A 27870-nucleotide genomic window follows, 5' to 3' on the forward strand; every position below is an offset into this window, starting at 1 on the left:
TGTACCATCAAACTGACTACAATTGTATTGGTGACAGGGCAAAAGTAAAGAGAAACGAATCGCAACGCATACAGCTAACTACTCTTTTGGCCGTGTTGCGCGTCTGAGGGCGTGGCACGTGGTGAAGGCGTTTCGGCCCGAATGGGAGCCAGAGCCAAAGCCAGAGCCAGAGCCAGAGCTGGAGCCTGTTCCAGGACGAATTCCAGTGCCAAAGCCAGAGCAGCAGTGACTACCAATTAATGTCCTTGTTAGGCAGTGGCCTGTAAGATTGGCTTAAAAAATATGTAACCTTATGCGAAATAGCGAGAGCCACAAACTGAGCACAAGTATGTGTGCACCGGTTAGAGTTTAATACAAAAAACAAAAACAAAATATAAAAAAATATGACAAATATTTTAAATTGTCTAAAAAGGGATAAACTATCTGCTTGAATAAAGATTTGTTAATTATCAAAAATTTATTTCTAAGAAATATTCAAATTTATTGAAATTTACATTAAATCTTACCATTTATTAATATATTTTTGCAAATAAGATAAGATAAGATCCCGATTTCTGTGGCAGTATAAACCCCGCATTTCTGTGTGTGTTTGCGTGAACAGGATTGTTTATACAACCACCGAGTGTGTGTGTGTGCCAGCCAAAGGGTGGCAAAAAAGGAAGTTCTTGCCACTACAATGGCTACAGTTACATCCTGGCTGGTGTTGCTTTTGGCTTTAAGTGAAATAAAGTTCACTCCGCTTTTTATGCACTCGCGGCTATTATTTAATTTGCGCAGCTGGGCGTAAATGGGCGACGGCTTTGACATGGCCAGGCTTTGCCCAGGAATGCCAGGGTTCAGCTTTCAGCTTTCAGCGAATCTGCATTTCAGCATTTCATTATGGGTCACCTCATGCGAGGCCGTGGCAAATCATCGGAGCCGCACTCGAATCGGGCTCAAAGCGGTTGCCGGGCACGCAACATTTGACCAAATTCGGATTGGAAAGCCCCTTCTGACCCCTCTCCCGCCACCATTGGAAAATGCAACGTTTTTGCAGGATATCAAAGCTACCGCAGTGATTTGCAAAAACCAAGAAGGACACGTCTTTTGCCGGACACAAAAAGGGACAAAGGAGGCAATGACCAGAGGAGATGCAGCCACCGCAGCCGAATGGATACTGAGGCCAGTCCCAGGGCGTATCTCGGTTGTCTAATCTGTAAGCATAAATTCCAATCATTTTGCAAATGGAATGTGCAAGCGGAAACCAATAAAACCGCAGAACACAACACAGCAACAGCAGCAGATGGCCATGGGGGCACAGGACTCTCCGACAGGAGGACGAATGCAGCTTTTTTTTGTAACCAACATCGCATATCCAGACATGGTAAGTCTTTTGTAGTTGACTTAGGTTTATTAATCAGATATATCCATTAACAAACCTAATCATTTCAATACACCAAAACAATCATACATATATATTCCAAAATGACAGACAGAAATTCGGATACGGAATTTCGGAGATACCGCAGATCCCGAAGACAAAGTTCATTACACTATCAGATAAAGAAGCCGGGGTCATGCACCCTCAACTACAATGATGAGCGAATCTGGGAATCGAATTACCTAAAGGTAAGTATCTGGGTCAAATTATATGTTGCAAAACTAACAATTTCAATAGCACAAGTGCAAGGAGCTAAAGTTGGAGGAGGAGTATCAAAAGTATCAGATCCGTCTGATGATCAGCTATCTGGGAGTTTTCTTCGTATTGCATATAATGGTCGTTGCAGTCTATATCACAGTGATGATTACTCAGACCGAGGTGAGATTCGAGAGCCCCATTAAAAAGGATTTTTTTTTTTTGACTAATTTTCTTAAATTTTTTCCAGTATACGGAACGCGTGTATCCAAATATAATTTGCTGCGCAGTCGTGGGTACCCTAATTATGGCTATACTAGCTATCAATTTCCTGGAAGATTTTGTGGGACGACACAGATGGGTAATGTCCTTTACCTCGGTTCTGGCCACATTTTGCTTAGTGGGAACAGGTGAGATAAAATAGATCCAGAATGGATATATTAGTAGAAGTTCAAGAATATTATTATTCAATCCTCAGTGTTTAATAACACCTTTGACCCTTTTTAGATTTGGGATTGAATGCATATCATTATACCCGCTACGACTGGCCCCTTAATTCCGCAATGGATATTTATGCCCTGTGTATGATCTACATGTTCCTTCCGATTCCCTCCATCAAGACGACTGCCCTACTTGGTTTCTTTGCCAGTGCTGCCTATGTGGTTTACTTTCTGCAAGTGCTCGCCTTTCTCTCAGTGTATGCCGCACGCACCTCACATGGATATGATGCAATTTCGGTTGATATCTTTCACTATTTTGGCTTCAATATGCTGGGCATTTTCTTTCGCATCATGAATGACACAATGGTGAGGTCATCGTTCCTCGATCGCCATCAGTATATCATGGAGGAGAATTGGTTGCATCATGCCCTACACCAAGAATCAATGCTGCTGCACAACATTTTGCCACCGCAAATAGCAAAACCCTACCAGGAGAGCATCAAGAATAAGATAATGCAAGCGGACTTTGGCATGGAGTTCGGTTCGCAAAACTATCAAAGCTCCATGGCCGTACAGATACATCCCGATGTTAGCATTCTCTATGCGGATGTGGTGAATTACACACACCTGACCACAACCTTGTCGGTGGAGAGTCTGGTGATGGTGCTGCACGATCTCTACGGAAGATTCGATGTGGCTGCCGCCATGTACAAGGTCCAAAGGATCAAGTTCTTGGGCGATTGCTATTACTGTGTGGCCGGTCTGGTTGAGCCCGATCCCGATCATGCCGAGAATGCCGTGGCCCTGGGCCTTTGCATGATTGCTCACATTCAGGAAGTGAGGTAAGAATATTCGCAAGTGAACTTGGGGACAATCATTCACACCGTTCAAACAAAACTTTTTCCACAGGAAAGCACGAGGACTGGATATCGATATGCGGATAGGAATCCATTCGGGAAGTCTCTTTGGCGGCGTTATCGGTCAGGCCAAATTGCAGTTTGATATATGGGGTAAGTTATATCATAAGATATAATTAAAATAATTCTTGGAAATCTATAGGAGCCGATGTGGATATTGCCAATCATTTGGAGTCCACTGGTAAAGCGGGCTATGTTCACATTAGTGGACGAACTTTGGGCAATTTAACACCGTCCACTTATGAAATATTACCGGGAACAGAAGATGCCCTCAATGATCCTGTACTGCAAAAGCATCCAATGAGGACATACCTAATTACTGGCACTCCCTTCTGGGTCCCATCGAGAAGCTCTGGACGTCCCAGAACGCATCAATCGGCCATTGACATTAAGTCACGACCCGTTCAGGGCGATCCGGGAACTAATATTATGACCGATGAACTGCGGGAGGAATTTCGCAATATGCCAGTGGGTGGCTTTGAGTAAGTAAAAACGCAAAAATCTAAAGGATCCTATATTCATTCCTATAAAAAACTGACTTTATCCCTTAGCTTTCGACGCATGTTTCCATGCTGTGATCGATATGGCGAAGTCTCAAAACATGAAAATGAGCAGGAAATTGGACTTTTGTGTACAATGTTTAAAGACTCATCATTGGAAAAGCATTATCTACAGCAGCCAGATTATATTTTCAAGCGATCAACACTAATGGCCTGGCTAATTGGAGTTTGCTTAATCTACATTCAACTGCTGGGCAATAGTTGCACAGAGTGCATTGTGGTGGATGTGATTGTGCTCATATTTCTCACATTTCTGCTGTTCATCTCGTGGTTCAAGAAAGTGTGCTATTGGAAAAATGGGAAAAAACAGTCTAAGGTGTACAACAAATTTTTTTGCCTGATATTCCACCTTCACGAAAAGATCCTGCGCAGTTTGTTCCTAAGGATAATGTGCTATATGATGATTATAACGTCGTACTTAACCGTATTGCTCATGATTATGGTGAGTGTATCTTTTGTTACAAATCCAAATCCCTTATTGAAAACTTTCAGATAAATTGCGTTCGTGCCGAATATGAATTGGAATACATTGAGAGCAAACTCTACCATTACGAGGTGAATCGTTACAATTGTTTCCATCCGTGGGCCGTAACAAATATGATGGCTCTCATTCTTGGAATGAGCTACACATTCGCCCGTATACCGTTCGCCCTCAAGACCATCCTCACCTTCCTCGAGGCCATCACCTTCCTGGTCTTAATCCTTGCCGAATATCAGTTTGTATTCCAGCATAGCAACACTACGGTTCCCTATATGCGATCAGAGGTTGCACACTGTAATCGCATATTGCTCATGTTGATCACATTGTACGTGAAGGAGCATCAGGTCGAGTTCAATGCAAAAACCAATTACAGGTGTGTAAATCAATATAAAGTTCTTGAGATTTTTAGCATAACTTCTATCCGTTACCTTTTTATAGGCTGAATGTGAATTTGAAGAACAAGCAAAGGGTTGCCAATGCAACTAATCAATCGATCATAATACTCCTAAACAACATTCTTCCATCACATGTTGGTGAGTTCCTACCAAAAGTTTCCTTCGTATTCAACTAATTTCCTTTTCTCTTTGCCACAATAGTCGATCTTTATCTGTATAAATTAGGCCAAGACGAGTTATATTATGAAAACTATCGAATGATCTCCGTAATGTTTGCCAAACTAATGAACTTCACAATGGATTTGCCCAGTTTACGCGTACTAAATTGCATAATCACCGAATTTGATATTCTGGTAAGCAGATCCTTGTGACTCTCACTCTGTCTGAATTATCCTTTTTTTCATGCTTCAGCTGAGTCGGTACAAGGAGTATTACTTGGTTGAAAAGATCAAGGTCGTTGGTTGCACTTATATGGCAGCATGTGGCCTAGATTTTGCCCTGGCAGCAAGGGTTCGTAAGGGAAATTCGTTTAGAGATTCCCACCTTATACGGGGTAGACGCACAATGGAAATGAATGCAAATGACGATAACGAAGAAGTGGTCTACTTGATGACAACCTTCGCCTTGGACCTGATGCGGACACTGGCATCCTGCAACAGGGCATATTCGGAGACGCCCTTCGATAGGAGCCTCTCGAGCACCGAGATAGCCATCGGGATCTCCAGTGGCGAGATCATGGCCGGTGTGGTGGGAGCCTCGCAGCCGCACTACGACATCTGGGGTAATCCGGTGAACATGGCCTCGCGGATGCAGTCGACGGGACTGCCGGGCCACATTCAAGTGACCGAGGAGTCTGCCAAAATTCTAGAGGACTTTGATATCATCTGCAATCCGCGTGGCCTTACGTTTGTGAAAGGACGCGGCGAAATTCCCACATATTTTGTGGCTATTGATGAAAAATTAAAGTTTACATCTCCACGAAACACGAATCTGCAGCGAGCTCCATCGAGGCGCTTCACTGTCATGTCAACAATGCAGCAGGCCTCCACTAGCGATGATGATGAGGACACTACTGATATTGAAGTAGAGCTATAGCTTCTCTATTTGATTAATTCTTACAAACAAAAATATATTTTGAAAATTTTATATACGTAGATGTTTTTTTTATTTGTGATTACTTTTTTTTACGTGGCACATCCGGTTGGTGCTATTTCATATTTGCGGTTTTGATCATAACAAGAAAACAAGAACGGAAATGTATTTTCCAGAAGCCAAAGTTTATATTATATTATCGTATCGGAAATTGATCATAACAGCATAAAATATTGGAATTCTTTTAATGAGACAATGGGACAATTTTTTCATAACTCAGCCAAAAAAACATTAATTTCAAATCGGGAAACTGTCCTATGTTAATTTTTAATAGTTTTATAAGTCTGCATACTCAATTTTTAAATTTGAAAAATTAAATATTTGATAAATTTTTCCAAATTTCAAAGATGTAAAATTATAAAATTTTTTAAATTTTGAAAAAATGTAATTTTATTCCAACATAGTTAGATCGACTCAGTTTTCGATGCTGATCAAGAATATATATAAATTTTATAGGGTCGGAAATGATTCCTTCACTGCGTTACATGTTTCTTATAAACATTTTAATACGCTACAATTGTATAATAACATCCATGCGTATACGTAATTTTTTGGAAATCAACTGCCAAAAATTAAATAGGCGATTAATTTTTGCCATATGTGGCGTTGAAATTGAACTCATTAATTGCCAAATTCAAATGTAAAAAGGCGATAAGTTCCTGAGAAATGAACTGTCCTGGTTTCTGTAGGCCTCGTTTTAAAAATTTAACAAAAAATAATAATTTTTTTTCATTTAATTTTAAGTCAATCATAACTTTGCCAAAAAGGAATTAATTCTGATTCGGAAAGCTGTCTTATGTTAGTTTTTGTTCAGTTAAAAAATCTGCATAGTGCACTTAATATTTAAAAGAAATCAAATTTAGCAAATCTTAACGATGTTACGATGTTATAAAGTTTTTAAAAATTTCAAAAAAATTTATTTTAGGCAAACATAGCTAAATGAACTCAGTTTTTGATCCTGATCAAGAATATATATGCTTTATAGGATTATGCTTCTGACTGAAATTATAATTATACCCTGGAAGGATATAACTAGCTTTTTTTTAGAATATTTGCATTTGATGCATTGATTAATGCTAACATAGTTGTTTTTTACCCGTTAGCAAATATTTGGATACCAATGATTTAAATATACATTTTTAAGTAATGAATATTGAATCAAGTAGTAGTAATTTAAACTGTCAAAGATTGCAAACTGTTGAAATACAGATTCAAATCCGACAACGAAAATCTTAAAATAATAATGAAGTGCAAGCTCAATTATCTGGTGGAGAGCACGTGGGACTTTCGATACCTCAAGGTAATTTGCGAAACCAAGTCTGATTTATGAACCTATATATAATAATCGAAAACCTTTAGGCCAAATGTAAAGAGCTCGGCTTAGAAGGTGAGTTTAAGGCTTATCAGATACGACTCTTCAGGAGTTTCGTTGGCGTATTCTGCGTACTTCATGTTCTCGTTACAATTATTCATTGTGTATTGATATCGACATTGAGTGAGGTAAGCCATCTACATATTTCCTTTCTATCTGAATCACACGCTACTTTAATAATTTACAGCAAAAGAAGTATCTACACATTGACGTTGGTGTATATATAGGAAGCTGTTTGATGCTTTTACTCATTCTGAGCATAAATTTCTGGGAGAAACTAACTGAAAGGCATACGTGGATAATGCTTGTCAGTTCTACATTGGCCTGTATGACTTTGGTGACTGCAGGTGAGCTCCGTGTATAAATTTCTATTTTCCCAGGTGTGACATTAATTGATTCACAGATCTGAGCCAGAGCCTATACCATCATTTTCGCAATGGCTGGCAGTGTGGCTCGTTCTACGACACATATATCCAGTACATGATCTACTTATTCCTGCCGATCCTGTCCACCAAATGCGCCATTCTGTTGGGTTCTATAGTCACTCTCATGTATTTTATTATCTACGCGAAAATCATGTCCTCTAGAATCGATGAGAAAGAATCGACCTTGGGTGACATTTCCCTAGAACTTCTCCACGGTCTGTGCACAAATCTCCTTGGCATTTATTGGCGTTTCCTTAATGAAATGGTGGTGCGATCCTCATTCATAGATCGCCACCAATTTATTAAGGAAGAGTTTAGTTTACGCAACGCAAGGCGCCAGGAGAAACTCCTGCTGGACAGTATCCTGCCCTCTCAGTTTTCAGAGCTCTTGCAAAAGGACATTAAGAAACGGATCCTTATATCTAAGCGTTATTCCTCTGGACCAACTGAAAATATGTACGCCTTTAAACGTTCCATGGCCATCCAAACCCATTCAGATGTCAGTATTCTGTATGCAGATGTGGTGAACTACACCTACCTGACAACGACATTGACCGTGGAGAAGCTAGTGACCACCCTGCATGACCTTTATGCCAGATTTGACCTTGCTGCCCAACGGTACAGTGTGCAGCGTATCAAATTCTTGGGAGATTGCTATTATTGTGTGTCGGGCTTAGCGGATGCGGATCCCGATCATTCGAATAATGCAGTGGCTTTGGGTATTGCCATGATTGCTCACATGCAGGAAGTGCGGTAAGCTTCTATTAATATTTGATTAAATAATCTAATTAAGAACCTTTCTATCTTCCCAGTGAATCACAAGAGTTGAATATCAATATGCGCATTGGCGTTCATTCTGGCAGCTTGTACGCCGGGGTAATCGGTGAAGCAAAACTTCAATATGATGTGTGGGGTGAGCAGGTTAATCTTTAACCCTAGAGCCTTTTTTTAAACGACTTTCCATGTACTTTAAGGACTGGATGTCACAATTGCAAATGTCCTTGAATCTACTGGCGTTCCAGGTGCTGTGCACGTTAGCAGCGCCACTATGAGAAATCTTACGGTTAGTCACTACATAATTGAGAGCGGTCCAGAAAAGGCAAAGAACGATCCGATTTTACAAAAATATAGAATTAGCACATACCTAATAGTATCTTTCGCAAATGATGTCATCGAGTTTGAGTCCTCTTCGCAGGACATAAACGCCGAATCCGGCACTCAAATGATAAAACGGTTGAGCACCTTTTTCAATGAGGAATTGCATGAAGAGTATCGAAAGATGCCAGTCATAAGATTTGAGTGAGTTGATTCTCTTTACGAGTTTCTAAAATCATATTACAAAATTCCTTAATCAAACAGCTTAAAGACACTTTACGATTGGTTGCTTAGAAAGGAAACTAGACATAAGTTGAGTAAGCAAATGGACTGCTGCCTGACCTTCTATTCATCGGATCTGGAGAAAGCCTATTTGAAACAAATTGATTATTTATTTAAATACCACATGCTATTGGCCTGGTTCGCTGGAACTTCCCTAATAGTCGTGGAAATATTGAATGGTTCGGATATATGCATATATTGCTATATTCTTGACGCTTTTGTATTTCTGTCCCTGACTGCTCTGGGCTTTATATCGTGGTACAAACAGTTTTGCTGGATGATATATGACAAGAGCAAAAAACCGCACACATATAACCGTTTCAGTTGTACTATTTTCCGGATTCATGAGAAAATCCAGGAAAATCTAACCGTTCGCATTTGCACATACCTGTTTGTAATATCATTGAATTGGATTCTAGTCATTTTGATTACGGTAAGTTTTTCTTAATAAAGATCTCCTCATTTATTAGAAATTTATTTGTATCCATCAGATGACCTGCCACTTTGAGGAATTCATCTTGAAATTTATCGAGGAGAGGATCTATCGTTATGAAAGTAATGAAAAAATATGTTTTCTACCATGGGTTTCCACCGATATGATAGCCCTGATGATTAGCATGTCCTTCACCTTCAGTCACATTCCGTTCCTGCTGAAGACCTCAATAGCCCTGGCACACATTTTTATTTATTTCATATTCATTTTCCTGCAGTTTGATTTCGTTTTCCATCACAGCATCACTACGAATCCCTACTTTCCCGCAGAGTATTCCCATGCTTTCATAATAATAGTTACTTTTACCATAATGTATCTGAAGGCCCGGCAAACTGAGTTTTCCAAAAAGGTTAACTTTCAGTGAGTTTGTGAGTTTTAAACATCATCAAACTTATTCTAAAACTTGTGAAATATTTTAGCTGGCGCGTCGAGTTGGAAAAGAAGCAGAATGATGCCCTAATAACCAATCAATCTATCATTATTCTACTGAATAATATTCTTCCCAATCATGTTGGTGAGTTCTTCGAAAAGTAAAAGTTAAGCAATAAATATTACTACTTGTTTTCCACAGTCGATATCTATCTTAGCTCATTATCCCACAACGAATTGTATTATGAAAGTTATAAAATGGTATCAGTCATGTTTGCCATGTTATCGAATTTTCAAATGGATATGCACAGTTTGCGGATACTAAATGAGGTTATTACACAGTTTGATGTACTGGTAAGTATTATAAATATTATTACCTATTAATTACTTGTATTAAATCAAGTATAGTTATTGTACTACAGAGAGTATTATGTGGTTGAGAAAATCAAAATTGTCAATTGCACATATATGGCAGCCTGTGGTTTGGATATTAACTTTGCTGGTACCACCAGTAAGCCATTGAGACCGGGATCCATAGACGAAGGTAAGTGATACATATTGAAAATAAACATTAAAATATATATCTCTTTGCTCACAGAAAAGCGCTTGCACCAGGTTAACACTGGGGACAGCGAAGAAGTGGTTTACGTGATGGCTTCTTTTGCTCTGGATCTCATGCGAACCTTGGCTAACTGCAACAAGGCCTACAATGGCATTATCCAGGAGTTCAACATAATGGATGGAATGATAACAATTGGAATATCCAGTGGTGAAATAATGGCTGGCATCGTTGGTGCCTCAAAGCCGCACTATGACATCTGGGGTGATCCAGTGAATATGGCAGCGAGAATGGAGATGACAGGTCTTTCGGGTCACATCCAAGTAACGGAGGAGTCTGCAAATATACTCCAATCTTTTGGCATTAAGGCCAATTACCGGGGACTGACCTTTGTGAAGGGTCGGGGTTTACTTCCTACATACTTTCTGGGCATCGATGAGAGCTACAATTTCATACGTATTAATGCAGACCGGAAACCTAATCATTCGATTCGAAGTACATTTATTTCAATGGAGAGTACGTACGCTTAGTTAAATATATTATTTTTAAAAACAAAACCTAGAAAAGACTTACACTTTAAATAAACCATTAACAAACTTTGCTAGATATTTAACGATTGCTTTTTAAAAATGCCAAATAATTTGTCATGGAAAAAAGTGAAGAACTCATTATTTCGGCTTTGTTAAATAGACTTAATAATGGCTTAAAAATTTAAATATGCTAATATGACCTTAATGACTTTTCCATATTGTCTCACCAGGCCACCTCTGATCCAGGGAATGACACGTACTTTCCATTGAAAGCATAATTAATGATTTTACTACGCCTATCCATTAAGAGTGTCGAAAGCAAAAGCATGGCAACTGAAAATTAACATCAAAATCAGAAGCTAAGTTGATTTTCGCTCTTGACTCTCCATCTCCATTTTCCCTTTTCCAGTTTAATTGAATTAATCCCAAACCATGTTCAAATTCTGAGTGCCTACCGATTCGAAGAAAGAACCCTTTTCGCACGTGCAATTAACAGACATTTTTACAAGCAATTTGGAAAATATGATGGCGCTGTCAGACCTGTGCAATGTGATCGCCTGCCACTACCTCTCCCTTTGATGCTGATGCTGATGATGATGATGATGATGGTGATGCTTGTCATTGTTTGCTGTAATTGACGAGTCCACGCTGAAGTGAAACATCAAAAAAGCAATACGACAACACGAAAATACAAATGTACGAAAATTCGCGTTAGACAAACAGGCATTTCCGGGAAAAAGGCCCCCGAGGACACCCTCTGCATTCCCGTGTGTCCTTTTCCGCACTGAATCGAGTTGTTTTATCCGCACGGACACGGTCCAATGTTCCTTTGACATGTAAAACGCTTCACGCTCTCTCATCCAAATGAATATCCACGACAAAAACAAAAAAAGAAATGTAGCCTCTCGTTTTTCGAAGTAAAAAACTTGGTGGAAACTAATTGAAATGCATGTGTATTTCAAATGTGAACTTATTTGCAAACGTATTTCCCATGAAAACAGGTGAGAAAATTAAATAAAAATTATCTTTCTCATTCAAGCTACACTAACGAGTGTGTTTCTGGATTTTTTAGTTAAGGTTTTTTCACCATTAGTGTGCCGATACACCAGTTAAAAAATTGTATATAAAATTTTAAAGCAATTTTTTTTAGATATTGAAAATTCTGCTCAAAAATTATATCTATAGAATATTTTATAGAATATGTTTGTTATTAGCCTTTTAAATATACAAATATTTGCATACGGATTATTAAAAAATAAATATAAAGAATGTCCCAAAAGCAAAAGATATGGTTGCATGCAAAGAGGTCCGTCTAAGGGCTAGGTCCCTAAAATTATCCTATAACCTCCTGGCTGCATCTTGATCCCGCATCAACACCTTTTATAACATATTTCATTTTCAGTATTTTTCCGAAATTTACTTAAGGTTTGTCAGTTTTAATTTTATCAATTCTCTATGTATAACATAAAAAAGAAACTAAACTCGGGAAGCCGAAGGTTGTTTTAATTTGGACCAGGGAAACCTTTCCAATGCTACTACTTATTATGGCAATAAAACTGGATACTCAATTTACTCCGAAATGAGTCCCTCGCAGTTCTACAAGCTTTTGACTAAACGTCTAAAACCATTCTTTGGGTAGATATTTATCTATATTTTATATGACAATTTTGTCAATAAATCAAAATTTAAAAATCTCATAACTAAGCCAAAAATGCATTAATTTCAATTCGGAAACCTTTCCTATGCTAGTTTTTATCAGGGCAATAAAACTGCATACTCAATAAAAAATTTAAATTTTTGTCGATTTTTTACAATTTTAATGATGTAACCCCTTATCTTTTTTTGCAAAAATGGGAAAAATTTTCAAAATTTTTTTTTCAACCGGACACAGTTAGATCGATGCAGCTGTTCATTCTGATCAATAATATATATGATTTATGGGGTCGGAAATGACTCCTTCATAGTTTTATAAGCTTCTGACTAAACGTATAATACCATTCTTTCAGTATATATTTATTTTATATGACAATTTTGTCAATAATTCAAATTTTAAAAAATTCATAACTATTGCAAAAATGCATTAATTTTAATTCGGAAACTTTTCCAATGCTACTACTTATTATGGCAATAAAACTACATTCTCAATTTACTCCAAAATGAGTCCCACGCAGTGCTACAAGCTTCTGACTAAACGTCTAAAACCATTCTTTGGGTAGATATTTATCTATATTTTATATGACAATTTTGTCAATAATTCAAATTTTAAAATATTCATAACTATGCCAAAAAAAAAAATAATTTTAATTCGGAAACTTTTCCAATGCTACTACTTATTATGGCAATAAAACTGCATTCTCAATTTACTCCGAAATGAGTCCCTCGCAGTTCTACAAGCTTTTGACTAAACGTCTAAAACCATTCTTTGAGTATTTTATATGACAATTTTGTCAATAATTCAAAATTTAAAAACCTCATAACTAAGCCAAAAATGCATTAATTTCAATTCGGAAACCTTTCCTATGCTAGTTTTTATCAGGGCAATAAAACTGCATACTCAATAAAAAATTAAAATTTTTGTCGATTTTTTACAATTTTAATGATGTAACCCCTTATCTTTTTTTGCAAAAATGGGAAAAATTTTCAAAATTTTTTTTCAACCGGACATAGTTAGATCGATGCAGCTGTTCATTCTGATCAATAATATATATGATTGATGGGGTCGGAAATGACTCCTTCATAGTTTTATAAGCTTCTGACTAAACGTATAATACCATTCTTTCAGTATATATTTATTTTATATGACAATTTTGTCAATAATTCAAATTTTAAAAAATTCATAACTATTGCAAAAATGCATTAATTTTAATTCGGAAACTTTTCCAATGCTACTACTTATTATGGCAATAAAACTGCATTCTCAATTTACTCCGAAATGAGTCCCTCGCAGTTCTACAAGCTATTGACTAAACGTCTAAAACCATTCTTTGGGTAGATATTTATCTATATTTTATATGATAATTTTGTCAATAAATCAAAATTTAAAAACCTCATAACTAAGCCAAAAATGCATTAATTTCAATTCGGAAACCTTTCCTATGCTAGTTTTTATCAGGGCAATAAAACTGCATACTCAATAAAAAATTAACATTTTTGTCGATTTTTAACAATTTTAATGATGTAACCCCTTATCTTTTTTTGCAAAAATGGGAAAAATTTTCAAAATTTTTTTTCAACCGGACATAGTTAGATCGATGCAGCTGTTCATTCTGATCAATAATATATATGATTGATGGGGTCGGAAATGACTCCTTCATAGTTTTATAAGCTTCTGACTAAACGTATAATACCATTCTTTCAGTATATATTTATTTTATATGACAATTTTGTCAATAATTCAAATTTTAAAAAATTCATAACTATTGCAAAAATGCATTAATTTTAATTCGGAAACTTTTCCAATGCTACTACTTATTATGGCAATAAAACTGCTTTCTCAATTTACTCCGAAATGAGTCCCTCGCAGTTCTACAAGCTTTTGACTAAACGTCTAAAACCATTCTTTGGGTAGATATTTATCTATATTTTATATGATAATTTTGTCAATAAATCAAAATTTAAAAACCTCATAACTAAGCCAAAAATGCATTAATTTCAATTCGGAAACCTTTCCTATGCTTGTTTTTATCAGGGCAATAAAACTGCATACTCAATAAAAAATTAACATTTTTGTCGATTTTTAACAATTTTAATGATGTAACCCCTTATCTTTTTTTGCAAAAATGGGAAAAATTTTCAAAATTTTTTTTCAACCGGACATAGTTAGATCGATGCAGCTGTTCATTCTGATCAATAATATATATGATTGATGGGGTCGGAAATGACTCCTTCATAGTTTTATAAGCTTCTGACTAAACGTATAATACCATTCTTTCAGTATATATTTATTTTATATGACAATTTTGTCAATAATTCAAATTTTAAAAAATTCATAACTATTGCAGAAATGCATTAATTTTAGTTCGGAAACTTTTCCAATGCTACTACTTATTATGGCAATAAAACTGCATTCTCAATTTACTCCAAAATGAGTCCCACGCAGTGCTACAAGCTTCTGACTAAACGTCTAAAACCATTCTTTGGGTAGATATTTATCTATATTTTATATGACAATTTTGTCAATAATTCAAATTTTAAAAAATTCATAACTATGCCAAAAAAATATTAATTTTAATTCGGAAACTTTTCCAATGCGACTACTTATTATGGGAATAAAACTGCATTCTCAATTTACTCCGAAATGAGTCCCTCGCAGTTCTACAAGCTTTTGACTAACCGTCTAAAACCATTCTTTGAGTATTTTATATGACAATTTTGTCAATAATTCAAAATTTAAAAATCTCATAACTAAGCCAAAAATGCATTAATTTCAATTCGGAAACCTTTCCTATGCTAGTTTTTATCAGGGCAATAAAACTGCATACTCAATAAAAAATTAAAATTTTTGTCGATTTTTTACAATTTTAATGATGTAACCCCTTATCTTTTTTTGCAAAAATGGGAAAAATTTTCACAATTTTTTTTCAACCGGACATAGTTAGATCGATGCAGCTGTTCATTCTGATCAATAATATATATGATTTATGGGGTCGGAAATGACTCCTTCATAGTTTTATAAGCTTCTGACTAAACGTATAATACCATTCTTTCAGTATATATTTATTTTATATGACAATTTTGTCAATAATTCAAATTTTAAAAAATTCATAACTATTGCAGAAATGCATTAATTTTAATTCGGAAACTTTTCCAATGCTACTACTTATTATGGCAATAAAACTGCATTCTCAATTTACTCCGAAATGAGTCCCTCGCAGTTCTACAAGCTATTGACTAAACGTCTAAAACCATTCTTTGGGTAGATATTTATCTATATTTTATATGACAATTTTGTCAATAAATCAAAATTTAAAAACCTCATAACTAAGCCAAAAATGCATTAATTTCAATTCGGAAACCTTTCCTATGCTAGTTTTTATCAGGGCAATAAAACTGCATACTCAATAAAAAATTAACATTTTTGTCGATTTTTAACAATTTTAATGATGTAACCCCTTATCTTTTTTTGCAAAAATGGGAAAAATTTTCAAAATTTTTTTTCAACCGGACATAGTTAGATCGATGCAGCTGTTCATTCTGATCAATAATATATATGCTTTATGGGGTCGGAAATGACTCCTTCATAGTTTTATAAGCTTCTGACTAAACGTATAATACCATTCTTTCAGTATATATTTATTTTATATGACAATTTTGTCAATAATTCAAATTTTAAAAAATTCATAACTATTGCAGAAATGCATTAATTTTAATTCGGAAACTTTTCCAATGCTACTACTTATTATGGCAATAAAACTGCATTCTCAATTTACTCCGAAATGAGTCCCTCGCAGTTCTACAAGCTATTGACTAAACGTCTAAAACCATTCTTTGGGTAGATATTTATCTATATTTTATATGACAATTTTGTCAATAAATCAAAATTTAAAAACCTCATAACTAAGCCAAAAATGCATTAATTTCAATTCGGAAACCTTTCCTATGCTAGTTTTTATCAGGGCAATAAAACTGCGTACTCAATAAAAAATTAACATTTTTGTCGATTTTTAACAATTTTAATGATGTAACCCCTTATCTTTTTTTGCAAAAATGGGAAAAATTTTCAAAATTTTTTTCAACCGGACATAGTTAGATCGATGCAGCTGTTCATTCTGATCAATAATATATATGCTTTATGGGGTCGGAAATGACTCCTTCATAGTTTTATAAGCTTCTGACTAAACGTATAATACTATTCTTTCAGTATATATTTATTTTATATGACAATTTTGTCAATAATTCAAATTTTAAAAAATTCATAACTATTGCAAAAATGCATTAATTTTAATTCGGAAACTTTTCCAATGCTACTACTTATTATGGCAATAAAACTGCATTCTCAATTTACTCCGAAATGAGTCCCTCGCAGTTCTACAAGCTATTGACTAAACGCCTAAAACCATTCTTTGGGTAGATATTTATCTATATTTTATATGACAATTTTGTCAATAAATCAAAATTTAAAAACCTCATAACTAAGCCAAAAATGCATTAATTTCAATTCGGAAACCTTTCCTATGCTAGTTTTTATCAGGGCAATAAAACTGCATACTCAATAAAAAATTAACATTTTTGTCGATTTTTAACAATTTTAAATTTTATCTTTTTTTGCAAAAATGGGAAAAATTTTCAAAATTTTTTTTCAACCGGACATAGTTAGATCGATGCAGCTGTTCATTCTGATCAATAATATATATGCTTTATGGGGTCGGAAATGACTCCTTCATAGTTTTATAAGCTTCTGACTAAACGTATAATACCATTCTTTCAGTATATATTTATTTTATATGACAATTTTGTCAATAATTCAAATTTTAAAAAATTCATAACTATTGCAGAAATGCATTAATTTTAATTCGGAAACTTTTCCAATGCTACTACTTATTATGGCAATAAAACTGCATTCTCAATTTACTCCGAAATGAGTCCCTCGCAGTTCTACAAGCTATTGACTAAACGTCTAAAACCATTCTTTGGGTAGATATTTATCTATATTTTATATGACAATTTTGTCAATAAATCAAAATTTAAAAACCTCATAACTAAGCCAAAAATGCATTAATTTCAATTCGGAAAACTTTCCTATGCTAGTTTTTATCAGGGCAATAAAACTGCGTACTCAATAAAAAATTAACATTTTTGTCGATTTTTAACAATTTTAATGATGTAACCCCTTATCTTTTTTTGCAAAAATGGGAACAATTTTCAAAATTTTTTTTCAACCGGACATAGTTAGATCGATGCAGCTGTTCATTCTGACCAATAATATATATGATTTATGGGGTCGGAAATGACTCCTTCATAGTTTTATAAGCTTCTGACTAAACGTATAATACCATTCTTTCAGTATATATTTATTTTATATGACAATTTTGTCAATAATTCAAATTTTAAAAAATTCATAACTATTGCAAAAATGCATTAATTTTAATTCGGAAACTTTTCCAATGCTACTACTTATTATGGCAATAAAACTGCTTTCTCAATTTACTCCGAAATGAGTCCCTCGCAGTTCTACAACCTTTTGACTAAACGTCTAAAACCATTCTTTGGGTAGATATTTATCTATATTTTATATGATAATTTTGTCAATAAATCAAAATTTAAAAACCTCATAACTAAGCCAAAAATGCATTAATTTCAATTCGGAAACCTTTCCTATGCTTGTTTTTATCAGGGCAATAAAACTGCATACTCAATAAAAAATTAACATTTTTGTCGATTTTTAACAATTTTAATGATGTAACCCCTTATCTTTTTTTGCAAAAATGGGAAAAATTTTCAAAATTTTTTTTCAACCGGACATAGTTAGATCGATGCAGCTGTTCATTCTGATCAATAATATATATGATTGATGGGGTCGGAAATGACTCCTTCATAGTTTTATAAGCTTCTGACTAAACGTATAATACCATTCTTTCAGTATATATTTATTTTATATGACAATTTTGTCAATAATTCAAATTTTAAAAAATTCATAACTATTGCAGCAATGCATTAATTTTAGTTCGGAAACTTTTCCAATGCTACTACTTATTATGGCAATAAAACTGCATTCTCAATTTACTCCAAAATGAGTCCCACGCAGTGCTACAAGCTTCTGACTAAACGTCTAAAACCATTCTTTGGGTAGATATTTATCTATATTTTATATGACAATTTTGTCAATAATTCAAATTTTAAAAAATTCATAACTATGCCAAAAAAATATTAATTTTAATTCGGAAACTTTTCCAATGCGACTACTTATTATGGGAATAAAACTGCATTCTCAATTTACTCCGAAATGAGTCCCTCGCAGTTCTACAAGCTTTTGACTAACCGTCTAAAACCATTCTTTGAGTATTTTATATGACAATTTTGTCAATAATTCAAAATTTAAAAATCTCATAACTAAGCCAAAAATGCATTAATTTCAATTCGGAAACCTTTCCTATGCTAGTTTTTATCAGGGCAATAAAACTGCATACTCAATAAAAAATTAAAATTTTTGTCGATTTTTTACAATTTTAATGATGTAACCCCTTATCTTTTTTTGCAAAAATGGGAAAAATTTTCAAAATTTTTTTTCAACCGGACATAGTTAGATCGATGCAGCTGTTCATTCTGATCAATAATATATATGATTTATGGGGTCGGAAATGACTCCTTCATAGTTTTATAAGCTTCTGACTAAACGTATAATACCATTCTTTCAGTATATATTTATTTTATATGACAATTTTGTCAATAATTCAAATTTTAAAAAATTCATAACTATTGCAGAAATGCATTAATTTTAATTCGGAAACTTTTCCAATGCTACTACTTATTATGGCAATAAAACTGCATTCTCAATTTACTCCGAAATGAGTCCCTCGCAGTTCTACAAGCTTTTGACTAAACGTCTAAAACCATTCTTTGGGTAGATATTTATCTATATTTTATATGACAATTTTGTCAATAATTCAAATTTTAAGAAATTCATAACTATGCCAAAAAAAAAATAATTTTAATTCGGAAACTTTTTCAATGCTACTACTTATTATGGCAATAAAACTGCATTCTCAATTTACTCCGAAATGAGTCCCTCGCAGCTCTACAAGCTTTTGACTAAACGTCTAAAACCATTCTTTGAGTATTTTATATGACAATTTTGTCAATAATTCAAAATTTAAAAACCTCATAACTAAGCCAAAAATGCATTAATTTCAATTCGGAAACCTTTCCTATGCTAGTTTTTATCAGGGCAATAAAACTGCATACTCAATAAAAAATTAAAATTTTTGTCGATTTTTTACAATTTTAATGATGTAACCCCTTATCTTTTTTTGCAAAAATGGGAAAAATTTTCACAATTTTTTTTCAACCGGACATAGTTAGATCGATGCAGCTGTTCATTCTGATCAATAATATATATGATTTATGGGGTCGGAAATGACTCCTTCATAGTTTTATAAGCTTCTGACTAAACGTATAATACCATTCTTTCAGTATATATTTATTTTATATGACAATTTTGTCAATAATTCAAATTTTAAAAAATTCATAACTATTGCAGAAATGCATTAATTTTAATTCGGAAACTTTTCCAATGCTACTACTTATTATGGCAATAAAACTGCATTCTCAATTTACTCCGAAATGAGTCCCTCGCAGTTCTACAAGCTATTGACTAAACGTCTAAAACCATTCTTTGGGTAGATATTTATCTATATTTTATATGACAATTTTGTCAATAAATCAAAATTTAAAAACCTCATAACTAAGCCAAAAATGCATTAATTTCAATTCGGAAACCTTTCCTATGCTAGTTTTTATCAGGGCAATAAAACTGCATACTCAATAAAAAATTAAAATTTTTGTCGATTTTTAACAATTTTAATGATGTAACCCCTTATCTTTTTTTGCAAAAATGGGAAAAATTTTCACAATTTTTTTTCAACCGGACATAGTTAGATCGATGCAGCTGTTCATTCTGATCAATAATATATATGATTTATGGGGTCGGAAATGACTCCTTCATAGTTTTATAAGCTTCTGACTAAACGTATAATACCATTCTTTCAGTATATATTTATTTTATATGACAATTTTGTCAATAATTCAAATTTTAAAAAATTCATAACTATTGCAGAAATGCATTAATTTTAATTCGGAAACTTTTCCAATGCTACTACTTATTATGGCAATAAAACTGCATTCTCAATTTACTCCGAAATGAGTCCCTCGCAGTTCTACAAGCTATTGACTAAACGTCTAAAACCATTCTTTGGGTAGATATTTATCTATATTTTATATGACAATTTTGTCAATAAATCAAAATTTAAAAACCTCATAACTAAGCCAAAAATGCATTAATTTCAATTCGGAAACCTTTCCTATGCTAGTTTTTATCAGGGCAATAAAACTGCGTACTCAATAAAAAATTAACATTTTTGTCGATTTTTAACAATTTTAATGATGTAACCCCTTATCTTTTTTTGCAAAAATGGGAAAAATTTTCAAAATTTTTTTCAACCGGACATAGTTAGATCGATGCAGCTGTTCATTCTGATCAATAATATATATGCTTTATGGGGTCGGAAATGACTCCTTCATAGTTTTATAAGCTTCTGACTAAACGTATAATACTATTCTTTCAGTATATATTTATTTTATATGACAATTTTGTCAATAATTCAAATTTTAAAAAATTCATAACTATTGCAAAAATGCATTAATTTTAATTCGGAAACTTTTCCAATGCTACTACTTATTATGGCAATAAAACTGCATTCTCAATTTACTCCGAAATGAGTCCCTCGCAGTTCTACAAGCTATTGACTAAACGCCTAAAACCATTCTTTGGGTAGATATTTATCTATATTTTATATGACAATTTTGTCAATAAATCAAAATTTAAAAACCTCATAACTAAGCCAAAAATGCATTAATTTCAATTCGGAAAACTTTCCTATGCTAGTTTTTATCAGGGCAATAAAACTGCGTACTCAATAAAAAATTAACATTTTTGTCGATTTTTAACAATTTTAATGATGTAACCCCTTATCTTTTTTTGCAAAAATGGGAACAATTTTCAAAATTTTTTTTCAACCGGACATAGTTAGATCGATGCAGCTGTTCATTCTGACCAATAATATATATGATTTATGGGGTCGGAAATGACTCCTTCATAGTTTTATAAGCTTCTGACTAAACGTATAATACCATTCTTTCAGTATATATTTATTTTATATGACAATTTTGTCAATAATTCAAATTTTAAAAAATTCATAACTATTGCAGAAATGCATTAATTTTAATTCGGAAACTTTTCCAATGCTACTACTTATTATGGCAATAAAACTGCATTCTCAATTTACTCCGAAATGAGTCCCTCGCAGTTCTACAAGCTATTGACTAAACGTCTAAAACCATTCTTTGGGTAGATATTTATCTATATTTTATATGACAATTTTGTCAATAAATCAAAATTTAAAAACCTCATAACTAAGCCAAAAATGCATTAATTTCAATTCGGAAACCTTTCCTATGCTAGTTTTTATCAGGGCAATAAAACTGCGTACTCAATAAAAAATTAACATTTTTGTCGATTTTTAACAATTTTAATGATGTAACCCCTTATCTTTTTTTGCAAAAATGGGAAAAATTTTCAAAATTTTTTTTCAACCGGACATAGTTAGATCGATGCAGCTGTTCATTCTGACCAATAATATATATGATTTATGGGGTCGGAAATGACTCCTTCATAGTTTTATAAGCTTCTGACTAAACGTATAATACCATTCTTTCAGTATATATTTATTTTATATGACAATTTTGTCAATAATTCAAATTTTAAAAAATTCATAACTATTGCAGAAATGCATTAATTTTAATTCGGAAACTTTTCCAATGCTACTACTTATTATGGCAATAAAACTGCATTCTCAATTTACTCCAAAATGAGTCCCACGCAGGTTTAACTATTGCAGAAATGCATTAATTTTAATTCGGAAACTTTTCCAATGCTACTACTTATTATGGCAATAAAACTGCATTCTCAATTTACTCCGAAATGAGTCCCTCGCAGTTCTACAAGCTATTGACTAAACGTCTAAAACCATTCTTTGGGTAGATATTTATCTATATTTTATATGACAATTTTGTCAATAAATCAAAATTTAAAAACCTCATAACTAAGCCAAAAATGCATTAATTTCAATTCGGAAAACTTTCCTATGCTAGTTTTTATCAGGGCAATAAAACTGCGTACTCAATAAAAAATTAACATTTTTGTCGATTTTTAACAATTTTAATGATGTAACCCCTTATCTTTTTTTGCAAAAATGGGAACAATTTTCAAAATTTTTTTTCAACCGGACATAGTTAGATCGATGCAGCTGTTCATTCTGACCAATAATATATATGATTTATGGGGTCGGAAATGACTCCTTCATAGTTTTATAAGCTTCTGACTAAACGTATAATACCATTCTTTCAGTATATATTTATTTTATATGACAATTTTGTCAATAATTCAAATTTTAAAAAATTCATAACTATTGCAGAAATGCATTAATTTTAATTCGGAAACTTTTCCAATGCTACTACTTATTATGGCAATAAAACTGCATTCTCAATTTACTCCGAAATGAGTCCCTCGCAGTTCTACAAGCTATTGACTAAACGTCTAAAACCATTCTTTGGGTAGATATTTATCTATATTTTATATGACAATTTTGTCAATAAATCAAAATTTAAAAACCTCATAACTAAGCCAAAAATGCATTAATTTCAATTCGGAAACCTTTCCTATGCTAGTTTTTATCAGGGCAATAAAACTGCGTACTCAATAAAAAATTAACATTTTTGTCGATTTTTAACAATTTTAATGATGTAACCCCTTATCTTTTTTTGCAAAAATGGGAAAAATTTTCAAAATTTTTTTTCAACCGGACATAGTTAGATCGATGCAGCTGTTCATTCTGACCAATAATATATATGATTTATGGGGTCGGAAATGACTCCTTCATAGTTTTATAAGCTTCTGACTAAACGTATAATACCATTCTTTCAGTATATATTTATTTTATATGACAATTTTGTCAATAATTCAAATTTTAAAAAATTCATAACTATTGCAGAAATGCATTAATTTTAATTCGGAAACTTTTCCAATGCTACTACTTATTATGGCAATAAAACTGCATTCTCAATTTACTCCAAAATGAGTCCCACGCAGTGCTACAAGCTTCTGACTAAACGTCCAAAACCATTCTTTGGGTAGATATTTATCTATATTTTATATGACAATTTTGTCAATAAATCAAAATTTAAAAACCTCATAACTAAGCCAAAAATGCATTACTTTCAATTCGGAAACCTTTCCTATGCTAGTTTTTATCAGGGCAATAAAACTGCATACTCAATAAAAAATTAACATTTTTGTCGATTTTTAACAATTTTAATGATGTAACCCCTTATCTTTTTTTGCAAAAATGGGAAAAATTTTCAAAATTTTTTTTCAACCGGACATAGTTAGATCGATGCAGCTGTTCATTCTGATCAATAATATATATGCTTTATGGGGTCGGAAATGACTCCTTCATAGTTTTATAAGCTTCTGACTAAACGTATAATACCATTCTTTCAGTATATATTTATTTTATATGACAATTTTGTCAATAATTCAAATTTTAAAAAATTCATAACTATTGCAAAAATGCATTAATTTTAATTCGGAAACTTTTCCAATGCTACTACTTATTATGGCAATAAAACTGCATTCTCAATTTACTCCGAAATGAGTCCCTCGCAGTTCTACAAGCTATTGACTAAACGTCTAAAACCATTCTTTGGGTAGATAATTATCTATATTTTATATGACAATTTTGTCAATAAATCAAAATTTAAAAACCTCATAACTAAGACAAAAATGCATTAATTTCAATTCGGAAACCTTTCCTATGCTAGTTTTTATCAGGGCAATAAAACTGCGTACTCAATAAAAAATTAACATTTTTGTCGATTTTTAACAATTTTAATGATGTAACCCCTTATCTTTTTTTGCAAAAATGGGAAAAATTTTCAAAATTTTTTTTCAACCGGACATAGTTAGATCGATGCAGCTGTTCATTCTGACCAATAATATATATGATTTATGGGGTCGGAAATGACTCCTTCATAGTTTTATAAGCTTCTGACTAAACGTATAATACCATTCTTTCAGTATATATTTATTTTATATGACAATTTTGTCAATAATTCAAATTTTAAAAAATTCATAACTATTGCAGAAATGCATTAATTTTAATTCGGAAACTTTTCCAATGCTACTACTTATTATGGCAATAAAACTGCATTCTCAATTTACTCCAAAATGAGTCCCACGCAGTGCTACAAGCTTCTGACTAAACGTCCAAAACCATTCTTTGGGTAGATATTTATCTATATTTTATATGACAATTTTGTCAATAAATCAAAATTTAAAAACCTCATAACTAAGCCAAAAATGCATTACTTTCAATTCGGAAACCTTTCCTATGCTAGTTTTTATCAGGGCAATAAAACTGCGTACTCAATAAAAAATTAACATTTTTGTCGATTTTTAACAATTTTAATGATGTAACCCCTTATCTTTTTTTGCAAAAATGGGAAAAATTTTCAAAATTTTTTTTCAACCGGACATAGTTAGATCGATGCAGCTGTTCATTCTGATCAATAATATATATGATTTATGGGGTCGGAAATGACTCCTTCATAGTTTTATAAGCTTCTGACTAAACGTATAATACCATTCTTTCAGTATATATTTATTTTATATGACAATTTTCTCAATAATTCAAATTTTAAAAAATTCATAACTATTGCAAAAATGCATTAATTTTAATTCGGAAACTTTTCCAATGCTACTACTTATTATGGCAATAAAACTGCATTCTCAATTTACTCCGAAATGAGTCCCTCGCAGTTCTACAAGCTATTGACTAAACGTCTAAAACCATTCTTTGGGTAGATAATTATCTATATTTTATATGACAATTTTGTCAATAAATCAAAATTTAAAAACCTCATAACTAAGCCAAAAATGCATTAATTTCAATTCGGAAACCTTTCCTATGCTAGTTTTTATCAGGGCAATAAAACTGCGTACTCAATAAAAAATTAACATTTTTGTCGATTTTTAACAATTTTAATGATGTAACCCCTTATCTTTTTTTGCAAAAATGGGAAAAATTTTCAAAATTTTTTTTCAACCGGACATAGTTAGATCGATGCAGCTGTTCATTCTGATCAATAATATATATGCTTTATGGGGTCGGAAATGACTCCTTCATAGTTTTATAAGCTTCTGACTAAACGTATAATACCATTCTTTCAGTATATATTTATTTTATATGACAATTTTGTCAATAATTCAAATTTTAAAAAATTCATAACTATTGCAAAAATGCATTAATTTTAATTCGGAAACTTTTCCAATGCTACTACTTATTATGGCAATAAAACTGCATTCTCAATTTACTCCGAAATGAGTCCCTCGCAGTTCTACAAGCTATTGACTAAACGTCTAAAACCATTCTTTGGGTAGATATTTATCTATATTTTGTATGACAATTTTGTCAATAAATCAAAATTTAAAAACCTCATAACTAAGCCAAAAATGCATTAATTTCAATTCGGAAACCTTTCCTATGCTAGTTTTTATCAGGGCAATAAAACTGCATACTCAATAAAAAATTAACATTTTTGTCGATTTTTAACAATTTTAAATTTTATCTTTTTTTGCAAAAATGGGAAAAATTTTCAAAATTTTTTTTCAACCGGACATAGTTAGATCGATGCAGCTGTTCATTCTGATCAATAATATATATGATTTATGGGGTCGGAAATGACTCCTTCATAGTTTTATAAGCTTCTGACTAAACGTATAATACCATTCTTTCAGTATATATTTATTTTATATGACAATTTTGTCAATAATTCAAATTTTAAAAAATTCATAACTATTGCAGAAATGCATTAATTTTAGTTCGGAAACTTTTCCAATGCTACTACTTATTATGGCAATAAAACTGCATTCTCAATTTACTCCAAAATGAGTCCCACGCAGTGCTACAAGCTTCTGACTAAACGTCTAAAACCATTCTTTGGGTAGATATTTATCTATATTTTATATGACAATTTTGTCAATAATTCAAATTTTAAAAAATTCATAACTATGCCAAAAAAATATTAATTTTAATTCGGAAACTTTTCCAATGCGACTACTTATTATGGGAATAAAACTGCATTCTCAATTTACTCCGAAATGAGTCCCTCGCAGTTCTACAAGCTTTTGACTAACCGTCTAAAACCATTCTTTGAGTATTTTATATGACAATTTTGTCAATAAATCAAAATTTAAAAACCTCATAACTAAGCCAAAAATGCATTAATTTCAATTCGGAAACCTTTCCTATGCTAGTTTTTATCAGGGCAATAAAACTGCATACTCAATAAAAAATTAACATTTTTGTCGATTTTTAACAATTTTAAATTTTATCTTTTTTTGCAAAAATGGGAAAAATTTTCAAAATTTTTTTTCAACCGGACATAGTTAGATCGATGCAGCTGTTCATTCTGATCAATAATATATATGATTTATGGGGTCGGAAATGACTCCTTCATAGTTTTATAAGCTTCTGACTAAACGTATAATACCATTCTTTCAGTATATATTTATTTTATATGACAATTTTCTCAATAATTCAAATTTTAAAAAATTCATAACTATTGCAGAAATGCATTAATTTTAATTCGGAAACTTTTCCAATGCTACTACTTATTATGGCAATAAAACTGCATTCTCAATTTACACCAAAATGAGTCCCACGCAGTGCCAAAACCATTCTTTGGGTAGATATTTATCTATATTTTATATGAGAATTTTGTCAATAAATCAAAATTTAAAAACCTCATAACTAAGCCAAAAATGCATTAATTTCAATTCGGAAACCTTTCCTATGCTAGTTTTTATCAGGGCAATAAAACTGCGTACTCAATAAAAAATTAACATTTTTGTCGATTTTTAACAATTTTAATGATGTAACCCCTTATCTTTTTTTGCAAAAATGGGAAAAATTTTCAAAATTTTTTTTCAACCGGACATAGTTAGATCGATGCAGCTGTTCATTCTGATCAATAATATATATGATTTATGGGGTCGGAAATGACTCCTTCATAGTTTTATAAGCTTCTGACTAAACGTATAATACCATTCTTTCAGTATATATTTATTTTATATGACAATTTTGTCAATAATTCAAATTTTAAAAAATTCATAACTATTGCAGAAATGCATTAATTTTAGTTCGGAAACTTTTCCAATGCTACTACTTATTATGGCAATAAAACTGCATTCTCAATTTACTCCAAAATGAGTCCCACGCAGTGCTACAAGCTTCTGACTAAACGTCTAAAACCATTCTTTGGGTAGATATTTATCTATATTTTATATGACAATTTTGTCAATAATTCAAATTTTAAAAAATTCATAACTATGCCAAAAAAATATTAATTTTAA

The 27870-nt window shown here is 32.6% G+C and overlaps 4 protein-coding genes across 9 annotated transcripts in view; 2 read left to right on the forward strand and 2 right to left on the reverse strand.

Moving 5' to 3' along the window:
• kek1 (leucine-rich repeat, immunoglobulin-like domain-containing kekkon 1 protein) overlaps window positions 1-27870 on the reverse strand; it is a 199118-nt gene that overhangs the window by 119816 nt on the left and 51432 nt on the right. The window lies entirely within an intron of this gene.
• Window positions 1-27870, reverse strand: part of Yip1d1 (Yip1 domain-containing 1) — a 224753-nt gene that overhangs the window by 107961 nt on the left and 88922 nt on the right. The window lies entirely within an intron of this gene.
• LOC110183936 (Adenylyl cyclase X C) lies at window positions 1375-5562 on the forward strand. Its single transcript, XM_020952298.2, has 11 exons — window positions 1375-1608; window positions 1658-1798; window positions 1866-2025; window positions 2123-2897; window positions 2965-3065; window positions 3115-3454; window positions 3524-3974; window positions 4025-4386; window positions 4452-4546; window positions 4610-4761; window positions 4820-5562. Exons 1-11 carry the CDS (start codon window positions 1465-1467, stop codon window positions 5501-5503), a joined length of 3405 nt encoding a protein of 1134 aa, XP_020807957.2. The 5' UTR covers window positions 1375-1464; the 3' UTR covers window positions 5504-5562.
• Window positions 6686-11581, forward strand: ACXE (Adenylyl cyclase X E). Its single transcript, XM_020952299.2, has 13 exons — window positions 6686-6860; window positions 6920-7060; window positions 7120-7279; window positions 7336-8110; window positions 8170-8270; window positions 8332-8656; window positions 8717-9167; window positions 9226-9587; window positions 9647-9741; window positions 9799-9950; window positions 10005-10140; window positions 10195-10671; window positions 10916-11581. Exons 1-13 carry the CDS (start codon window positions 6804-6806, stop codon window positions 10924-10926), a joined length of 3243 nt encoding a protein of 1080 aa, XP_020807958.2. The 5' UTR covers window positions 6686-6803; the 3' UTR covers window positions 10927-11581.

Source organism: Drosophila serrata, unplaced genomic scaffold, assembly GCF_035046125.1.
Source record: "Drosophila serrata isolate PLE 108 unplaced genomic scaffold, ASM3504612v1 contig_275, whole genome shotgun sequence".
Lineage (NCBI taxonomy): Eukaryota > Metazoa > Arthropoda > Insecta > Diptera > Drosophilidae > Drosophila > Drosophila serrata.

Bases quoted from the DNA above. Each gene is read 5' to 3' on its own strand.
- LOC110183936 (XM_020952298.2), top strand. From the start codon at position 1,465: ATGACAGACAGAAATTCGGATACGGAATTTCGGAGATACCGCAGATCC. The intron at 1,799-1,865 runs GTGAGATTCGAG...AATTTTTTCCAG, and splicing joins TGATGATTACTCAGACCGAG to TATACGGAACGCGTGTATCC. The intron at 2,898-2,964 runs GTAAGAATATTC...CTTTTTCCACAG, and splicing joins GCTCACATTCAGGAAGTGAG to GAAAGCACGAGGACTGGATA.
- ACXE (XM_020952299.2), top strand. From the start codon at position 6,804: ATGAAGTGCAAGCTCAATTATCTGGTGGAGAGCACGTGGGACTTTCGA. The intron at 8,271-8,331 runs GTGAGCAGGTTA...ATGTACTTTAAG, and splicing joins ACTTCAATATGATGTGTGGG to GACTGGATGTCACAATTGCA. The intron at 8,657-8,716 runs GTGAGTTGATTC...TTAATCAAACAG, and splicing joins ATGCCAGTCATAAGATTTGA to CTTAAAGACACTTTACGATT.